The sequence below is a fragment of the Leptosomus discolor genome, chromosome 1 (genome assembly GCF_034619465.1).
Source record: "Leptosomus discolor isolate bLepDis1 chromosome 1, bLepDis1.hap2, whole genome shotgun sequence".
Taxonomy (NCBI): Eukaryota; Metazoa; Chordata; class Aves; order Leptosomiformes; family Leptosomidae; genus Leptosomus; species Leptosomus discolor.
Window position 1 is genome coordinate 174,508,853 of NC_141391.1, and position 18,772 is coordinate 174,527,624.

Below are 18,772 nucleotides of genomic sequence, written 5' to 3' on the forward strand. Positions count from 1 at the left end.
AACGACTCAGTCACTTCTCATCTCTACGGAGCTGATCTTTTCCCTCATTTTCCCAGTCCTCAACACGCTTGTTGATGACTCAAGGATGATTTCCTCCAAGTTCAAGAGAAGTCCATCCTGACAAACAGGAAATCAAAGGCAGGAGGCCTGAATGGATGAGCAAGGAGCTCCTGACTGAACTCAGACATAGAAAGGAAGGGTACAAGAGGTAGAAGTAGGGGCAGATGACCCAGAAAGAGTATAAAGATGCTGCCCAATTCTGCAGGGATGGGCTTAGGAAAGCTGAGCCTCACCTTCAGTGGACATGAATGGCAACAAGAAAGGATTCTACAAGTACATAAATGGCAAAAGGAAGAGTAGGGAAAACATGAGCTTGCTGCTGAAGAGGACAGGGGATCTGGTGGCAAAGATACGGAAGGTCACAGAAAAGATACTAAATGTCTTCTTCAGCTCAGCCTTTGCTGGTAAGATTGACTTTCAGGATTCCCAGACCCCTGAGACCAGACGGAGTCTGGAGCAAGGAAGACTTATGCTTGGTGGAAGAGGACCAGGTTAGGAAGTACTTAAAAAAAAATGTATATATATAAGTCCATGGGGCCTCATGAATTGCACCCACGAGTGCTGACGGAGCTGGCTGATGTCATTGCAATGCCACTCTCAATTACCTTACAAGGGTCATGGCATCTGGGAGAGGCCCCTAAAGACTGAAGACAGCAAATATCAGTCATCTCTTCAAGAAAGGCAAGACGGAAGATCCAGGGAACTACCCCCACCTCAGTCCCTGGGAAGGTGATCAAGCAACTAATGCTGGAAAGTATTTCCAAACACGCAAAGGACATGAAGGTGGAGTAGCCAGCACAGATTTATGAAGAGGAAATCATGCTTAATCAACATGACTGCTTTCTACAATGGGGTGACTGGCTTTGTGGATGAGGGGAGAGCAATGCATGTCGTTTACCTCCACCTTAGTAAGGCTTTTCACACTGCTTCCTATATCATTCTCATAGATAAGCTGACAAAATATTGGTTAGATAAATGGACAGCAAGGCAGACTGAAAACTGTCTGAACAGTCAGGCTCTGCAGATTGTGACCAGTGGCACAAAGTCACATTGGAGGCAAATGACTAGTGGTATACCCCAGAGGTTGATAGTGAGGCCAGTACTATCCAATTTCTTTATTAATTACCTGGATGATGGGAAACATTGTTCCCTCAGCAAGTTTGCAGATGACATAAAACTAGGAGGAGCAGCCGATATATTTGATGGCTGTGCTGCCATTCAGAGGTATCTCAATGGACTAGAGAAATAGGTCAGCAGGAACCTTATGAAGTTCAACAAAGGGAACTGCAAAGTCTGGCATGTGGGGAGGTATAGCCCCAGGCACCACTGCATACTGGGGACCAGCCAGCTGGAAATAGAAGAATCTGCAGAGAATCACCTTAGGATCCTGGTGGACAGCGAGATGACCATGAGATAGCAATGCATCCTCGAAGCAAAGAAGGCAAACAGAATCCTGGGCTGCAGAAGTATGTTGTCAGCAGGTTGAGGAAGATGATCCTTCCTCTCTGCTCAGCACTGATGGGGCCACATTTGGAGGGGCCAGTTCTGGGTTTCCCAGTACAGAAGATGGAGCTACTGGAGCGAATTCAGTGAATAGCCAGGAAAAGGGACATCTTTTATATGTGGAGAGGCTGAGAGAGCTAGGAATGTTCAGTCTGGAGAAGACTCAGGGGAGGCGTTATCAACATATATAAATATTGGATGGCAGGGAATGAAGAAGAGGCAGCCAGACTTCTCAGTGGTGCCAACTGACAGGACAAAAGGCAATAGGCACAAACTGAAACACAGGATATTGCAGCTGAGCACAAGAAAAAACATTTTTTACTGTGAGGGCACTCAAACACTGGCACAGGCTGCTCAGAAAGGCTGGGGAATCCTAATCCATACAGATATTCAAAACTGGACAGGATCCTGGGCAACTCTGTCCCTGATCCTGCTTGAGCAGGGATGTTGAACTCAGGAGGTCCTCATCAACCTCAATGATTCTGTGATCCTCTCTTCCTTCCTTCCTTCTCCTTATCCCTTGAAATACAATTCTCTGATAGGAACTCTGACTTAGTAAATTTTTTTCTTCAGACTGAATGCCTTGCTTACATTCAACAGCACAGCTTTCTAAAGATATTACTTGGAAATAAAAATGAGTCTTCATTCTAATTGAATCATTAAATGCTCTCAAACACCATATTTGAAATGGCTTTAGCTCAATAAGTCGCACTACAAACTAATTTAAGAGCATGCCAAAATAACCAATAGAAGTTGGATGAAATCCATACAGAACAATATTAAAGACCAAGGAGTCTACTCTGTGCTGCAGATTGTTTTGGTTTTAATTACACAAAATATATGTATAAAAAACTTAACTTAAACCTGAAAGCTTCCCTAAATACCAAATTTTCTGGCACAAAATAGTCACACATACAAACAACACAAAAATACACTTGGAAAAAATAACTGATGCAAACTTTTTTTCCTTTTATTTTTTTTAAACACAGTCATCAGAAAATACCCTTTTTTTTTCTATATAGCTTTTAAAAATGCTGTGTTTTAAATATATCCTGAAGTCACTTTTCAGAGCACTTCCAGAAACATTCTTCCTGCTTGAATTTTTACTTTCAACTTTGTCTTGCCTGTTTAAATGTTCATGGAAAGAAAAGCCAGTCCTACCTGCAGACTCAGGAAACAAGTTTGGAAGTACCTTCTCATGATATTTTACAAACAGGATTTTAAAGCACTCACCAGTTTGCCACCAGTGGTCCAAGACGGGTACCTTGAAGACCTTCTTTGCCCATTGTAGCGTGTCCACATCACAGCGCTCACCAGCTACAAATAACATTCTGAACCTTTAAATAAAAATTTTAAAAAGTACATATCTTGATCTGGATGGGGAAAGGAAAACAAGATAACAAATTCAATAGATACCTCTGGTTGGTATCCCAGATAAAAAGAAAAGGGGAGGGAGGACAGTTCCTCTTTGCATGCTCCTTCCTACTAAGTAACAATTACAATCTTAGCAGTATTAATTTATGCTACTTAATACATCATGTAAAAGAAGCTTTGTTTTCTGAATGCAAAGACCTTGGGAGACCAGAGGCAAGCAACTATCAATGGAAGTAAAAAATAATTAAATGCTCTGTACACAGGAACTAGGTAGATATCAATCAGGCAAGACATGAGAATGAAATACCAAAAAAAGGGTCAGAAAGAGAGATCAGAAAAATTAATAAATACAGAAACAGAACTAAATGGAAATAACTGTAGCATAACCCTTAGTTTTAAGTTGTTAATAATGTTCAATTCAAACAGATTTTAGTATGTTTTGAACTGTTGAGTCATCTTTTTATAGGCATTTGGAAATGAGTTTTGGGGGAAACAATGGGAAATAAAGCCATTTTCATGTGAAGAGGCAGGCTACATATACATAATTTTAAAAAATAAAGCAATCCTACTAGATAATGCGAGTCAGAACAAGATTCAGCAGCCTTTGGTCCCTGATTGCAGTACCAGACATTCCAGTACCAGACTGGGCACTCCACAAGCAACTTTGGCAGAGAAGAGATGCGATGCCTGGCAGTCCTGACAGATGTGATCTGCATGTTTGTACCATTAAATTAGGTAGTGCTATATAACTGGGTATTAAACCTACATATAGACTTTAACTTCAGAATCTTTTATCAGCTGTTTAGTCACACTTCATCATCCTTCATTAAGCAACACAAATTCACTTCACGCCCTGTTTAGAATGATAAGATCCTCTACGTCAACAGCAGCTTTCTTAAATATGACTATCAGCACTCAGAAGCTAGACATTACCGTACATTACTGCATGCTGCTAAGGTTTCGATCTTTCTAACTTTCACATAAACTTTATTCATGTCATAGCAGAATTTTTACACTTATTTCCTAACAAGCAATTTAAAGCACTGTTTAACTGCATATGGAGCAGCCTCACCTCGAGTACCATGTCCAGTTCTGGGCCCCGCAATTTAAGAAGGATGTCAAGGTACTCCAGTGCATCCAGACGAGGGGAACAAAGCTGTTGACAGGACTGGAAGCCATGTCCTACGAGGAGTGGCTCAGGACTTTGGGCTTGTCTAGCTTGGAGAAAGGAGGCTGAGGGGCGACCTCATTGCTCTCCACAGCTTCCTGAGGAGGGGAAATGGAGAGGAAGGTGCTGACCTCTTCTCCCTGGTATCCAGTGATAGGACACACTGGAATGGTTCAAAGCTGTGCCAGGGAGGTTTAGACTGGACATTAGGAAGCATTGCTTTACTAAGAGTGGTCAAACACTGGAATAGGTTTCCTAGAGAGGTGGTTGATGCCCCAGGCCTGTCAGCATTTAAGAGGCATTTGGATAATGCCCTTAATAACATGCTCTCACTGTTGGTCAGCCCTGAATTCGTCAGGCAGTTGGACTAGACAGTAATTGTACGTCCCTTCCAATTGAAATAGTCTATTCTATTCTATTCTATGCTATGCTATGCTATGCTATGCTATGCTATTCTCTTCTCACAGATACTCATGACACTGGCCAGACACCATCCTCTAATAAGAAGATACTAAAGAGAAGAACCATTTACAATCTTGACCCCACATCTCCAATAAAGAAATAAGAAAATCTCTTCAGGTAGGAACACAGAACTTTTAGTTCAGGTTCACGAAGCACAGATGAAATTGAATGGCCAACTATACTCAAAATGAACTGCTGATTTATATTCAATACTTTGTCATTAGTACAATCCTAGTTTTATAGTCTATGTTGTGACACCATGATTTCTGTTGAGAGCAATGTATGGTATTTATCTTACTTGGCTCTTATTATCCAAAAAATATGTCTATGCTGAACTAGTTCTCTAGGCTTCTTCTGTAGTCCACAAAGAAGAATAGGCAACTTTACAGAGTAATTTACCTTTAAAAGACTCATAAGGGTAAAGTTTATTTTTTACATAACAAAACCAAAATGAAAACCAAACCAAAACAAAATCTAAGGCCCTAGGGCAACACTAACTAACACACGACTAAGCCACAGTCTAGAGACTTTGTTAAGCTACTGTTTAAAAAAATAGCAATAGACACAGCTATTAAGTTATTGCACTGTAACTCGGAAGATATGTTCCTGCATCTCAGAAAAAGGAAATCAGGAATGTCTGAAAGTTTTGGACACTCTTATCTTTGCTGCACACACTTAAACACGTCCCCGTTTAACCAAGATTTTGAAAGAGAAATCATCTATTTAGGAAACAAAATGTAAACTATAGGGAAATTTAAGACACAACATTTCTGATTTCATTTTAAAGACAAACCACCATGGAAAACTGTATCTCCTTCCCTGGAAGGCTGGTGTGGCAGTCTGAAACACTTCAGGCACATCCATGCCTGTTTGTAACCACCAGGTGCAATCCTGCCATGAGGTATAATGTGAATTCTGAATATAGAGCTGTCATGCACATGCCCTCTCACTACAGACCAAAGAACATGCTTCCCTTCTGTCGTATCTGCACATATTGGGCTCATGCCTTCCCTCTCCCAAATCCTCCCTACATGGCATATGACCAACAAAGACAGCATTTGCATTTTACTCAAAGATGCAATTTAAAACCTCAAAGAGTTGAGGGAAGAGAGGAAAGAGGCAAACACAGATTCACACTCCACATCAGAAGAACTCTGTTTACTAGCAAATAACCTATTTCTTTGTTCAAGTGGAAGCGTAAAGGTATACTCACACTACAAGTGACTAAACATTTCATGAACTGCCTGTCATGCCAAGAGAAACTGCAGAGACACTCTACCAAGTACTGCATCAATCCTCAAGGCTTCTGAGATGACAGAATGCCTAATTAAGATATGAACGGAGCTTTATGCGGCCCAACATCAGACCATGGGATTAAAAATACTTCTCTAAAACTTCCCCTCATTAGGATTGCAGCACACTCTACTACAGCCAGATCAATGTCAGTGACATTTTGCTTCACTTCAAGTCTTCACACAGTCCATTATGAGTGAAGACAACTGCTGAACAAAGGACTTGACTCTTGTCCTTCAGCAATGGACACAAATGGCATTGATTTTGTAAAACCTGTAGACTTATGGCCGCAAAAAGAATTCTTAGATATGGTGGGCATGAAAGAAATTTCACTTCAGAGGCATGTAATTTAGAAAGAGAACTACAAGATTCATCTTTCCATGCAGACAAAATCCAGAAAGCAATTTAAGATTAAATTACGACAAAAATCAGAGCAAGTAACTCAAGGGTGAGTGTCAGAAACGAGAATGAGAAATGCACAGATCGGCCTGTCTGACCATAGAACTGGGGATAACTCTAAGAGGGAACCTAGACATTGACCTCTTATCTAGAGGTCTAGGCATAACAAGGCTGCCCAAACCAAAAAGCACACTTCGAATATTCACACTCCATGCAGATGAAAGAATTCAACTTCCTTAATTTTGGAACAGCATTTCGGCCAACCCTCCTTTCTGACACCTCAGGATGGCTTGGAGTGGCTTCCATCTTGGAATAGAAGGCAGGGGGTCAAATGTATAAGCAGCTTTCACATCAAATAAGCATAGCTTTCTGTACTCATAAATACACAACATAATTTTGCTTTCTGAGCACATCTCCCACATTAGAAGATAATGAGTGTGACTCAAATCAATACCTTGCACCTTTTTATTGTAAAGCACAACCCACTGCTGATAATTACAGTTAATAGCTAACTGGAAGTTCTAACACAGATAGAAGTTTATGATAGAAGAGAACAAAATATTGTATAAGTAAAAACCACAAATATGTATTTTATGAAGTTTTCAAGACTCATGTTCACGTGCAGGACACTCCTGTTAAGCACTGCTCAATTTATATTAGACGGAATGTTCTGTAATTAGGCACAGTAAACACATTTCAGCTATGATGTAAAAATTCAATTTATGAATTCATTAACTTCATAAACTGATGAAAAATTCTGTTGTGTCCTTAGATTAAAAATGAGGCTATTAAAACACCAAGAACTTCAAATACTTGACAAAAAAGTTAAGACATTATGTTACCCCCTGAGCCAAAAACAGAATTCCTGTCTTCTGAATTGCCAGGTACAACAATCAGATTTAATAATCTGCAGGCTCAAGAGCAACCTTATGTTGCGAGAAGGAGAGGGATTAGCTCTTTGGCAAATTTACAGCACAAAACCATCAAAAAGAGTATCAGAGCAACATGCCAAAACCTAACAAAGCACAAGAAATATGGAATTATTTTCTCCTGTGAAACAGTATAGCAAGAGAGAGATGATAATGGTTATGAAATGTCCCACCGAACAATTTTTTAACAGTCCACTTAAAACTTCAAAGCATGTCAATGCACCTGCTACTGCAATCATCTATCACTGTAATGCAGTTAATGGGGAAGAAAGATCTTAAAATTTCTCTGTTAAATAAATATGTCCTAAGCTGTTCTGAAAACCTACATTCCTAACATAAAATTCAGTTCAATCAAGCTTTTAGGCTCTACTCAAGAGTCCAGCAGAGCGGACTTGAAGTACCGCTTGATATAGGGGTCAGATCAAGGTCCCTAATGGCCCTGATGCAATCTAAATTGTTCAATACAGCATGCACATTTTGGTGTCACTCCAAGCACAAACGAAACCACATCTCCAAGCCACTTCCCAAAAGCAGAAGTGTTCACAGGAGTAGCAATCTGAGCTGCACTTTTCCAAATAAAAAGATCACAGAAGTGTTTTTCATTCCGGAATGCATACACTAGTCCTTTTCTGGCAAACAAAAACTCTATCTGCATCATGTTAAATAAGTCAAGAGAGACAGAGTACACAACTGCAGCTCAGCTCCTCTCACAGTGTGGGTGAAGGGGAACTCCACAAAAGCTCTCCATTAATACAGCTCAGGTTTCCAACAGGAATGGCCATACGTGATCTACAGCAGCACAGAGCAGTGAGTAGCAGACAGAACTGCATAATGTACTTCAATTGTCCTAAATTCTGGGTCTGAATCATATATCATCTAGCAGTATGTGTGACATTGATTATATGAGAAACTATTTCGTTCTAACAGTTTTGAATTTGCTACTTCAATTTCACATCCTCTCGTTCCTGTCTTATCAGACAGAAAATGGGAGTTCCTAATCTACTTTACATGCATTATTTCTGCACGGTTTTTATGCAGTCTCATATTTTTTTCTAAAGCAAGTGCATTAATATCTGGTATCAGATGAACAAGCTAGAATTTCTAGATTCTCTAGATATAAAATGGCAGAACATTTGCAATTGACTTGAAGTCAAGAAAGCCAAGTAGGCTATGAGACGCAAACTACAAATTATTACTTTTATGTTAATCTAATGTCCTCTTGCCTCATTTCATGCAAAACTGTCAGTTGTCAATCATTTGGAAATCAGATCTAACCAGTTCATAACAACTATGTCAATTAAAGGATAAAATGTCATTTCAAATATGGGAAGAGTTAATGGCTCAGTGATACGGAATAACCTCATGAAGATGAGAACAGATTCCAAAAGCTGAACAGAATATGTTCAGGTACATGAGGGTCGTAGAATTTGGATGTTACTTGGTTTTCAAACACAACAGGCAGCAATACGATCAGACAGCCTGCTTAGCAGCACTGCATGTTATCAAAAGCCAGGTCTTTAGATCCTCTAGCAATATATGGTTGAGCAGGGCTTTTATCCTACAGTATTATAAATTAACATCTCTTACTGTTAAACATGAGCAGTGTTTAAGAAATAGGTGACTTTTTGTGTCAAAGGCAAACAATTTTCAAGATCTGACTCCAACAGCCAACAACGAATTTGAAGCATACACACCAGAACCCTTGGAAACCTCATGTGCAATTTTGTGCAGAGGCCACTGATGCCACCAACATCAGTTCTTAACAGAAATTTATTTAACTTAAGTAATTTCAAAAGAATGCAAGTCTGCTTATAATTAAATTTACTCCCTTGCATACTGGAATCTGGCACTGCCTACGAACTCTGTACCTTATCAGTAATTACCTTATTTAACAGGATTTTTAAAAAGTTATATTGACCTTTATTGGTCTTTTAATATAGTTTTTCAGGAATTAAATGTACCATGGTGTAAACCTCTTCCAGGACTGCATTCCTGGACATGTGTTTTGGAGTCTCTAGAGTAAGTAAGGACACACCTTAGCCCATCTAGGAGAAAGACATCTCATTTCAAAGATTCTGCACCCTATAACTGAGAAGAAAGCATCACAGATCAAGTAAATGAACTAAAAGTAAGACTGATTTCAAACTGGAACAAACAGAATTCACTTGATCTTGAAAAGTCCATCCAAGCAACAAGCAAAAGCAAGGATTTTCCTAAAAATGGAATTTTAATCACCTGTTGGACTCCATTTCTTAACAACTGCACCTACTACACATTAAATGCTGCACTAGAGAGTTTAGTAAAAAGAAGTCACATACCAAGTGAATGACATGGCCCAAAGCAGAGTGAATTATGAAGTAACTAAATTTGCAGACAAATGGAGAAGCTCATTAACTATGCACTGAATAGGAATGATGAAATACCTCTTTACATCTGGCACAACTGCTATCAGCAAGGAGATTCTTATCCAGAATTCTCATTTGGACAGAAAATGTGACAACATATAGAGCAGGTTAGCAGATTTTCCTTTAAATGAAGAGTCTAAAGATAGACTAAGTCATTGCAGTCATTGTCTAAAAAACGCTGAGGAAGAGCAATTCAATTTTCTAGCATCTGAGCCACTTTCTTGTCAATAAACATCCATAGAAGAATAACGCATTAGGGTCTCAAATGAGCTTGTTTCCTATTTCAAGGAGGGGTAAGGATTGATGATAGCACTCAAAACAGATGGAAGAAAGTAATGATGAACTTGTAATGAATACCTCAGGAATAAATCCATATAATAAATAAAACTTTCCTGAGCAATTAAGAGCATGGAGGTCTAATGAAGCCACACGGCTTTATATCTTCCCCTTCTCTTTGGACAAGTGTGATAAAAGACGTTCTTAGAACTGAATACTGCCTATACAGTCTGACACAGTCCTTGTTTGACGCTGAGCAAATTTTTCAACTTCAAGACTAGATGTGGTTCAAAACCACTATTTTTCATGTGTAGAATGTTTGTGATTATATACAGTAACTTGGTCTGCAGAAGTACTAAACACTCACAGATGCAAGTCAGTGGGAGAGGCATTCTATTAATATAATGCTAATAACGTATTTTAACCATATAATGCTAAGAACTCTGAAATAGTGGTAGTTCAGTGGCTCAGACTAGAAGACTTTGACCTTAATCTCTCTGTGCCTCAGCTTCCCATCTGCAAAATACAGATAATACCACTCTCTCATCTCACAGGGGATTTGTGAGGATGAACTCAGTCACGATTTTCAAGTATCCTGACAGTATAGTGATAAACACTTTAGAAACAGTATGAGATAGCAAATAGCTCAGGTTTTGGAGCATAACCATAAACAGTAACTAAGTTATGGGGAGATAAGCAAAACATTGACTGGCTGCCAATTAAATGAACACTGAAGATCCTGGGCACTTCATGAAAGGAGAGGTCATGTGGGAAAACAGTACAGGATCTTGTAATCCAAGACTGCATTACAGGGTATAAGCACGGTGGAGTAAAATAAGGTTGAGCGAGCAATCCTAACTCAGTAAGAGCTCTTAACCTTAGAGTCATAATCTTTTTAACAGCTTTCATCTCCTCTAAACTATCAATATAAATTTACAAGCAAATACACGTACACCTAAATTGTACATTTAAATTCTGGCATACAGAGGTGGGCAAAGCCCCAGACACTCTGCTATTCTTAGTTCATCCAGCCTGTTTCTGTAAGAAACTGCTTCCCGTGTATCCTTAGTTCACCTTTTCAGAGAGTACTGCTTTCCCAAGACTGCCTCAGGGTCCTGCTGACGGATTGCTCTAATTGCAGTTGGTGAAGTAAAGAAGGCAGCTACTTCATGCTCTGCTAGCACACGGAAATAGGCACCAGCATCTGGCGTTCCCACAGGCTTCCCCTATGGAGAGAATAATTTAAAATGTCACAGGATAAAAATACCTCATAATTCCTTGACAGTTCAAAGATTGAACACATAACAGTAGTGGTAGCACAGCAACAGAAGTAATTTCAAGACTTTCAAGAAGGCTTTGTTAAAAATAATAATACTGTCAGCATATGCACTTGTAGAAATCAGTTCACAAACTTTGGGCACCATCTCTTGCATGAGCACAGCATATACTAGCTGCTACTTAGAAAAACAGGACAAATGGACATGTGAATGAAAAGACAGCTATAAAGAGCTGTTATGCTGTCAGCAGAGGGAGTCATGCCTACACCTACTCTTATTGCGAAGCAGCCTGTAAAACACCCAGAGCCCCACTGAACTAGGAGTCTCTGGCACTGCAGCTAGATCCCCACGCACAGGCCTACAGGGCATAATGCCAGCTTTTTCTTACCTAGAAATTTCCTCCAATTCTGGAAAAATTCCCACTTTGCTGCTTACAACTGGCTTCTTGGAACATTCGTGCTGCTACACCACATGAAGTCTGGAGAGAAGCTGAAGGCCCCTTTTCTGGTTTAGTGTGCTACCAGACTGTGGTTTGTTTGTGGTTGAGTTTTTTAAAAAAACTAAACATTGTCTTGAGCTAAGGGCATAGTCAAGAGAATTGTAAACAGAAATAATGAGATTACAATGACAAATTGCCTAATGGTAAGTAATAATAAAAAAATAATAATACTTTTCTGTGGTGCTGCAAATATGAAAAGCAGTTGGCACACGATCATATAATCACCTTCTTATTGTAATTACTGCAGTGCATGAATTGCTCCATACATATTCTGAAATTATGAAAATATGATCTTAATGTGGAATGAGTTTTAGGCCTACAGGTATTACCTTATTACCTTTTCACTAGAAAGGCCACATTTGGAAGACGAACTTTGACAGAGCACGCAAGTTAGAAGAGATGTAGGCTTTTCATACTGCAAACATCTTTGTCAATGCTTTATGCAAGAAGCCACAAACAGATAGAAAGTTTCACTACTGAAATGACACCATCTTTACAGCAGTTCACCAGTCTCAAGACAAATTCATACCTTCACCATCCCTGAGTAAATGCATAGATTAATAAGTCCAACGGAAAAAAGAAAACAGCACACAAAACTCTAATTAATTCTTTTCATTTTAGCAAGAGGCAAAAGGAACAGAGGCATTTAAATACCTTGAAGAATTACTAAACTCAGTATTTTTATTCCAATAATGAGGCACTAGTAACACAGTAAATGCCTTTACAAAAACACGCACTCATCAAGTTAGCTGCCCCACCCCAACACAAAAAGCAGCACACTGGCTGTAATACCAGCTCAGAGGAATTCAGCCTTTTCCCTCACTCCTATCTGCCCTTACCACTGCAGTCTTCCCCAGGTTTGCTCCGCATCCAGCTGTGCCTGAACACTAGCAAGAACACCAATGAACCATTTGGCAGATTTAAAGAACACAGGACGCCTGAGGTCAGATACGTACCATCAGCTTTGAAGCCATATGGTGAGATGCTGTTGGTAAGAGGCATGCTGGAGCAGAGGATCACCATAAAAGGAAAAAAAAAAACAAGACAAAACAGAATGCACAACTGAAAAGCCTTTTCTTTTTTAAAGGATGGAGTAGGTGGTGAGAAGCAAATGGAGAGAAAATAAACAAAAGAAACAGTTCCCAGCCCAAGTAGCAGGGAGGAGTATCACCAACACCTAAACCCCTTTTTGCTAGTAGCCTATCCTAAATTATGAAAAATAAATGCTAAAGAATGCTATTTGCTTGCTGAAAAAGTGAGATAATGCACAGTTCCCAAAGAAAAATTATTCACCAGACTGTCTTTAAGCATTGTCCTTGTAGACTTCTTCATCACAACTTCCACGTGTTCATCAATATGTTTCACGAACCTATTTATTCAAGTTGATGTCATCTCACTAAAAAGTTCACTATACCTGCAGATCTGTAACCATCTGGTTAGGAGTTCAAGCCCCCATCACTAACGCTAAAACAACGGGTCTCAGACTCTGAAAAATTCCAGGTTTCCATAAATTTCTCATTAACTACTTATGTAACTGAACTAGTACCAATCATCTCGGACAGCAAAAAAACCTATCAATGGAGCAATCTGAAATTGGTTAGTCTGCCAGTGATAATGTAGGCTGTTATCTTTAACCAAACAGAAACGTCCACAGCCCATACAAGGGCTGTGTCTGGCCCTGAGCACATCCCCTCCCTCCTAGGGGCTTGGCTGCCCCTGCTTAAGGCCAGGTTTGCAATGGTACAGCTTGGATCAGACCACCAGGAAAACAGCAGAGCTGTGAGAAAGGCTGAAAGTAGCCTCCTCTTCCTCGGGAGGCAATTTACACTCAGGACCTCACCCTTGGTCTCTGCCCAAGCTACATCGCAGCTGTGCCCGGGCCTCACACCTCCAGCAAGCTCGAGCCTGAACCTGAACCTGAGCCTGAGCCCGAGCCCGAGCCCAAGATCATCTTCCACACAAGCAGCTAAACCTTCAGGACTGCGTGGGTAGGCATGCAGGGCTCTGACAGGTTGATATTTGTCACAGGTAACTACACCAGCTTTGGTTTGGAGAAGTACCGTTCTCGGATCTAGGAGAAAAACATGTAACACCAGGACAGGAAGGAAAGGAATAGAAAGTTCACCTGGCAGTTGACAGGAAATAATACCCAAAGAATAAAGCAACACTTAAAATACTCATTTAGGGGAAAAAAAGTCTGGCCCAGCTGTAAAATATTCTTATTCATTCTGCAGAAAACCTTCCCGAGTGCCTTGGCAGCTGTTCACAGTTTAGCAAATGCATAAACAAAACTGACATAAGCAAAACAAATCTGAGACAGTGCAAATTAATTTCAGAGCCCAAAAAACTACAAATAAAATTGCCAAAAAGACTTCTCATTCATTATACAAAAATTTTAAGAAGTACTGCAAGATACCATGAGAGGCTTATCACCACATGCAATTTTGATTTTTAAAAAGTTAGCAATATAAACAATAAAGCACAGGGCAATTGAACTCAGAATATGCTGACAGATTGCTGAGTCAATTGGGGACTATGAGCAAATGAGGTGCTTCCACTGGATTTCTGCAGGGATCAGTTCAAGACCTGTTGCTATTCATTATTTGCATCAATACTGAAGATGAAAATTTATTTTAAAAGTTACTGGCAATAATATCTGTGGTTGGCAGAAACTATGAACATGGTAAACAAGAACAAGACAGTCAGAAAGAGTGTGATATGCCTCACCTAATTTTAAAAAGAAAAGTAGAAACAGACACTTCTTGTATCAGCTAGGAGGATTCAGGTAGAAAAGACTTTCTTTTAATAACCTACCAAGAGACTCAGAAACAGACAGATAGGAACATCTTTCTGCAAGTACCTAGATTTAGCATGTAATTTATCAGATGTCTACCAGCTGAGCAGACATCCTGAGGCAGAATGTATTGATGGATAATACATGATTATGAAAGAAAATTCATAGTCAGGCAGCAAGAATGATCAAGGGGATAGGAAAGTTCTCCTATGGAGAAAGTCAGAAGCCACTGGGATGGATTACTTAAGGAAAAAGACATGTAAAAGCAGCTATAATAAATAATCAACAATGCATCAGTAACAGCACAGCAACTCCCTTTCTGTCTGACCCCTAACCAAAAGGGGCTCTTCAGTTAAATTCAAAATTATGAAGAGGAAATAGCAAATATTATACATAGAAGTCATTGCTACGAAAATCTGCTGATGACAAAGCACACACAAAATCCTGACATACCAGGATTTAAAATAATATGTTCACAGAGGCATTCATCCTTCTGCTGCTGACCCTGCTGCCAAACCTCCCACTAAGAAGTTGAGATGATGCATCCTACTGAATTCCCTCCACAAATACAATCAGTATGGCAGAAAGATCACAAAACTGGCAAACTTCAGGCACACTGCTTGCTTTGTAAGCTGATGATAAAGGCTTACAAGAACTGTAGAAAGGCTGGATGCCTCCAAGAACTGTGCCAAATGAGAGCTATTTTAAACCTGTTGCTGTTGTGGTGTACCCTGCACACTTGTTGCAACGGCAGACTTGTGTACCCTACAGGTACCCTGTAGATTTGTTGGGGACTGGAAGGACCCCAGTGAGCGTTGTCAAGAAGGCTCCATGTGCACAACAATGTCTTGCTACACTTCTGTGCGGGAAAACAGCTCCTTCTCTGTCCTAAATCACGCAAATGAAATCCTTAATGCATGGCTTCTTGCCAAGTGTGGGCATCCTCTTCCTTACCTTAGCTCAAATTCAAAGTCCCAAGCACTGGAACTACAATTGCCACCTTTCTCCTGACATCACAGCATCACAGGTAGTAGCTAGACGTTCTCTTCACATTGCCATATTGCTTACAGCTTGCGATCCCATTACCAAGAGCAACCCAGAGTGGGCTGTGAGACTTATTTATAGCTGAAGTTTGTCATGCCTTGGAGAAAAACAATCCAGGACAGATTATAAAAAAAAACCCAAACAAACCTTGCTGTATTCAAAGGAATTCATTACTGTTTTCACATTCCTGACAATGGCATTACAGCAAGTAAAAATTGAAAGCATGTAGTTTCCATAGCAATTGTTAAAACAACAAGTTGTCACCTACTAAGTAATTTAAAAATAAACAAATCACTTTAAGAAGTGAGGGTATGAAGTCAGCAGTTTATATTCAATAGTGGTTGTCCCTAAGCAAAGGGGATGAAGTGTTCTTTCCCCATACCTAAACAGCATACTGATACTCCCCAACCCAAAACACATCATTAGGCAATCATTTAGGAAAAACTTTGACTACAAATTTATGAATATTCACTGTTAACAGTCTTCTAAGCAGAGGAAAAACTATACACTAGTCTTGTTTGTAAACATTATTTTTCTCCCACTGTGTACAGAAGCCTTCCTTTTCTTCCCATTTTTAATCCTTAAAAAGACAACACTGATGTCATGAACACTGACTGAAGACACAATTTGTGGCATCTCAGAGAAAGAAAAATGGGAAATGTGCTATTACTGTTCAATAGTGTTCTCACCAAGAGCACAAATCACAAAGCAGACATGTATGTCTACCAGATACTAACTCTGATTTTCCTTTAATACTCATTGTTACAGAAATAGGATTTTTACTATTTTTATTTTCCAAAACCAACACATTTTAAATTCGGAGGTGCTTTGACAATCACAATAACCATCTTGATCCCCACGCATTCACACAGAGATAAAACTTCACTGTAAGATGACTATGTAACAGAGACTGCTGAAGAAACTCATCCCTTTCCTCCCTGTTCTTTCTTGTCTTGCTCTACACCTCCTAGAATGAAAACCTCTTCATTGCAGTATTTATTTCAGCGATTCTCTTCTACCAAATTAATGTAACAATTTTAACATGGCCCACTGTATCAGTGGTCAAAAATAGCTACTATAAAACTATCAAAGTCTTTTCCTTATCTCCGAGAAATTGTCATTTTTCTCACACTGCTTTCCTCTTCTACTTAACTAGTGTGGTGGAGATGAGTTAATCCCTTTTGGAATGAAGAATATAATTACATCTACTAGATATTTCAACATTAATTAGACTATAGTAATTTAATACTCAAGCTAATATGATATTTGATTCTATAAATGTGCATTTCTGCTACCGGGTGAAGTTTTTGCTCCTTGTTATCCAGAATATCAGAGAAGTCAAGCACAGTCGTCCCCAGACTTAAAATTCTATTAATTTAGTGGGAAATCACTGGGGTTTTTCCAGACAAACTAGAAAATTGAACTATTTTGTAACAGAATTAAACTTGAAAAGGATTAAAGACTATTTCTTTCTATTTTTTTTTTTACTATTTCTTTTTTATTTTTCTAGTGAAAGTCATTTATAACCGGAGTTCTCTGCTTAATTATCTGTAGATATCCTGAAGCCCCTGAAGCCCCCAAAATTGCATACCAGAACTATACTGAGCTTCTGGAGATGAAACAAATATGGAAATGGGGTCTGAAAATTATCCAACATTAGGTAAATTGTGCAAGTCATAAAAACAGACTAGAAAAGAGCTCAATCTATTTTTCTTCTCCAAATTTCAGCTAAACTCATATGTTTAGTGTCAATACACTCTGAATAAGTATGTGTTCACTGCCTCCAGAATGTCTTGATTTTTGAATTTTAAATTTCTTGATTCTTGAGCAAAGGAACTGAAAAGAAGACCTTAATATTCAAAAAGTAGGACTCTAAAATTAAAAAAATAAATAAATAAAATCAAAGCACTACTTTTTGACTAGTGGATAGAACAGTTGATCAAATCCACTGAAAACCATGGATGATTAGAAGTACAAGAAACAGTCATGCACGCGAGGGGGAAAAAGAGATTACTATCTATATAGGTACACTTACACAACAGGTAGCCTTACCTTTATGAACACCCATCTGCATATGGGAATGTACGTGTATGGCACACACTGACACTGCAAGGACAAGCTCTTAGCAGCGTATGCTGAGATTTCTCACACTCCTACACATACAAGTAAGAATTCGGTCTACAAAGTCTTCAGTGAAAACAGCTGACAGTTTACTGTTTCATGTACTGCAAAGCCAGCAGTGATCCTAGCTACAGGCCTATTACATACCGCAGAGTTTGTGACCACACAACAGTTGACCTCAGAAGGCGCAGTCCTGTGCTGTGCTTGTCTATCTCTTAACTTTGCCCAGATCTATTCTTTGCCAGTAAATCCAAGCAAAGTAAGAAAGAAAAGATTTCTAGCTTGTGTGGAGACCAGATACCAGAAAATTTACCTCACATATTGATCCATACTATCTAACACAAAAAATGTCATCAACTATAAGATCAGCGAAGAATAGATATTCTTTTCCTAGAATATACTTCTGCTTCATAAATCTTGAACATACTTATTAACTCTGACTACCTATACAAATAATTCAAGTTGCTGGGCAAGGAGATTCAAGACTGAAGGATAGCATGCTAGTACTTAATTAAATATAGCTTACAGTGGTGTCCACACACCCTTTTAAGCCTTCATTTCCAGACAACAGAACAAGGTCAAAATAAGTAACAGGGGGTTTTTGCATAAGAATACTAAATTCCCAAAGATTTCACAGGGTCTTTACATACTATAAAGATGTAACAACAAAGATTGTTACCACCTGACAAGAAAGGGACAAATGGAATCTTGTGGGATTTAAGTGCAGCACACAGACCGTTCTTCCTCACCCTTTCACCTCGGGAAAAGGCAGGTGAAAAATGCATGCTGAATGCCTCAGTATGCAAAGCCATGCACACTTCAGTTAATTTTTCAGAGCCAAAGCTTGTTTCTCTAGTTCACAGTGGTCTCTTCTGCCACCACAGTAATGCAGAAAAGTGTTCAGACTGTTTCTCTTCTTCACAAGAAAAAATTATGGTTTTATAAGCAGTAGAAAGAACACTGCAGTCTCTTTCTTTCATAAGTAGTTCACAGACAGCCTACATGACTTAATTCAAGATACTAAAATAAATCCCCAAATTATTAGTGAACTTCTAGGAGTTCTCACAGATATATCCATGTTTGCCCTACATAAACAACACCACACATGAAGAATCTGACAAGCATGGCCTCTGGGATGAGCAAAAAAATATAGGACAGCTCTACAGTA

At 39.2% G+C, this 18,772-nt stretch overlaps 1 protein-coding gene across 1 annotated transcript in view; it reads right to left on the minus strand.

Annotated features, from left to right (window-relative positions):
- The window catches only part of ACSS3 (acyl-CoA synthetase short chain family member 3), an 87,918-nt gene that overhangs the window by 36,913 nt on the left and 32,233 nt on the right, over window positions 1–18,772 (minus strand). The window contains exons 8-9 of the mRNA XM_086471389.1: window positions 10,944–11,095; window positions 2,797–2,900 (exon numbers count right to left, since the gene is read on the minus strand). Of these exons, the coding sequence (XP_086327515.1) occupies window positions 2,797–2,900; window positions 10,944–11,095 (256 nt within the window). The remainder of the gene's footprint in view (window positions 1–2,796; window positions 2,901–10,943; window positions 11,096–18,772) is intronic.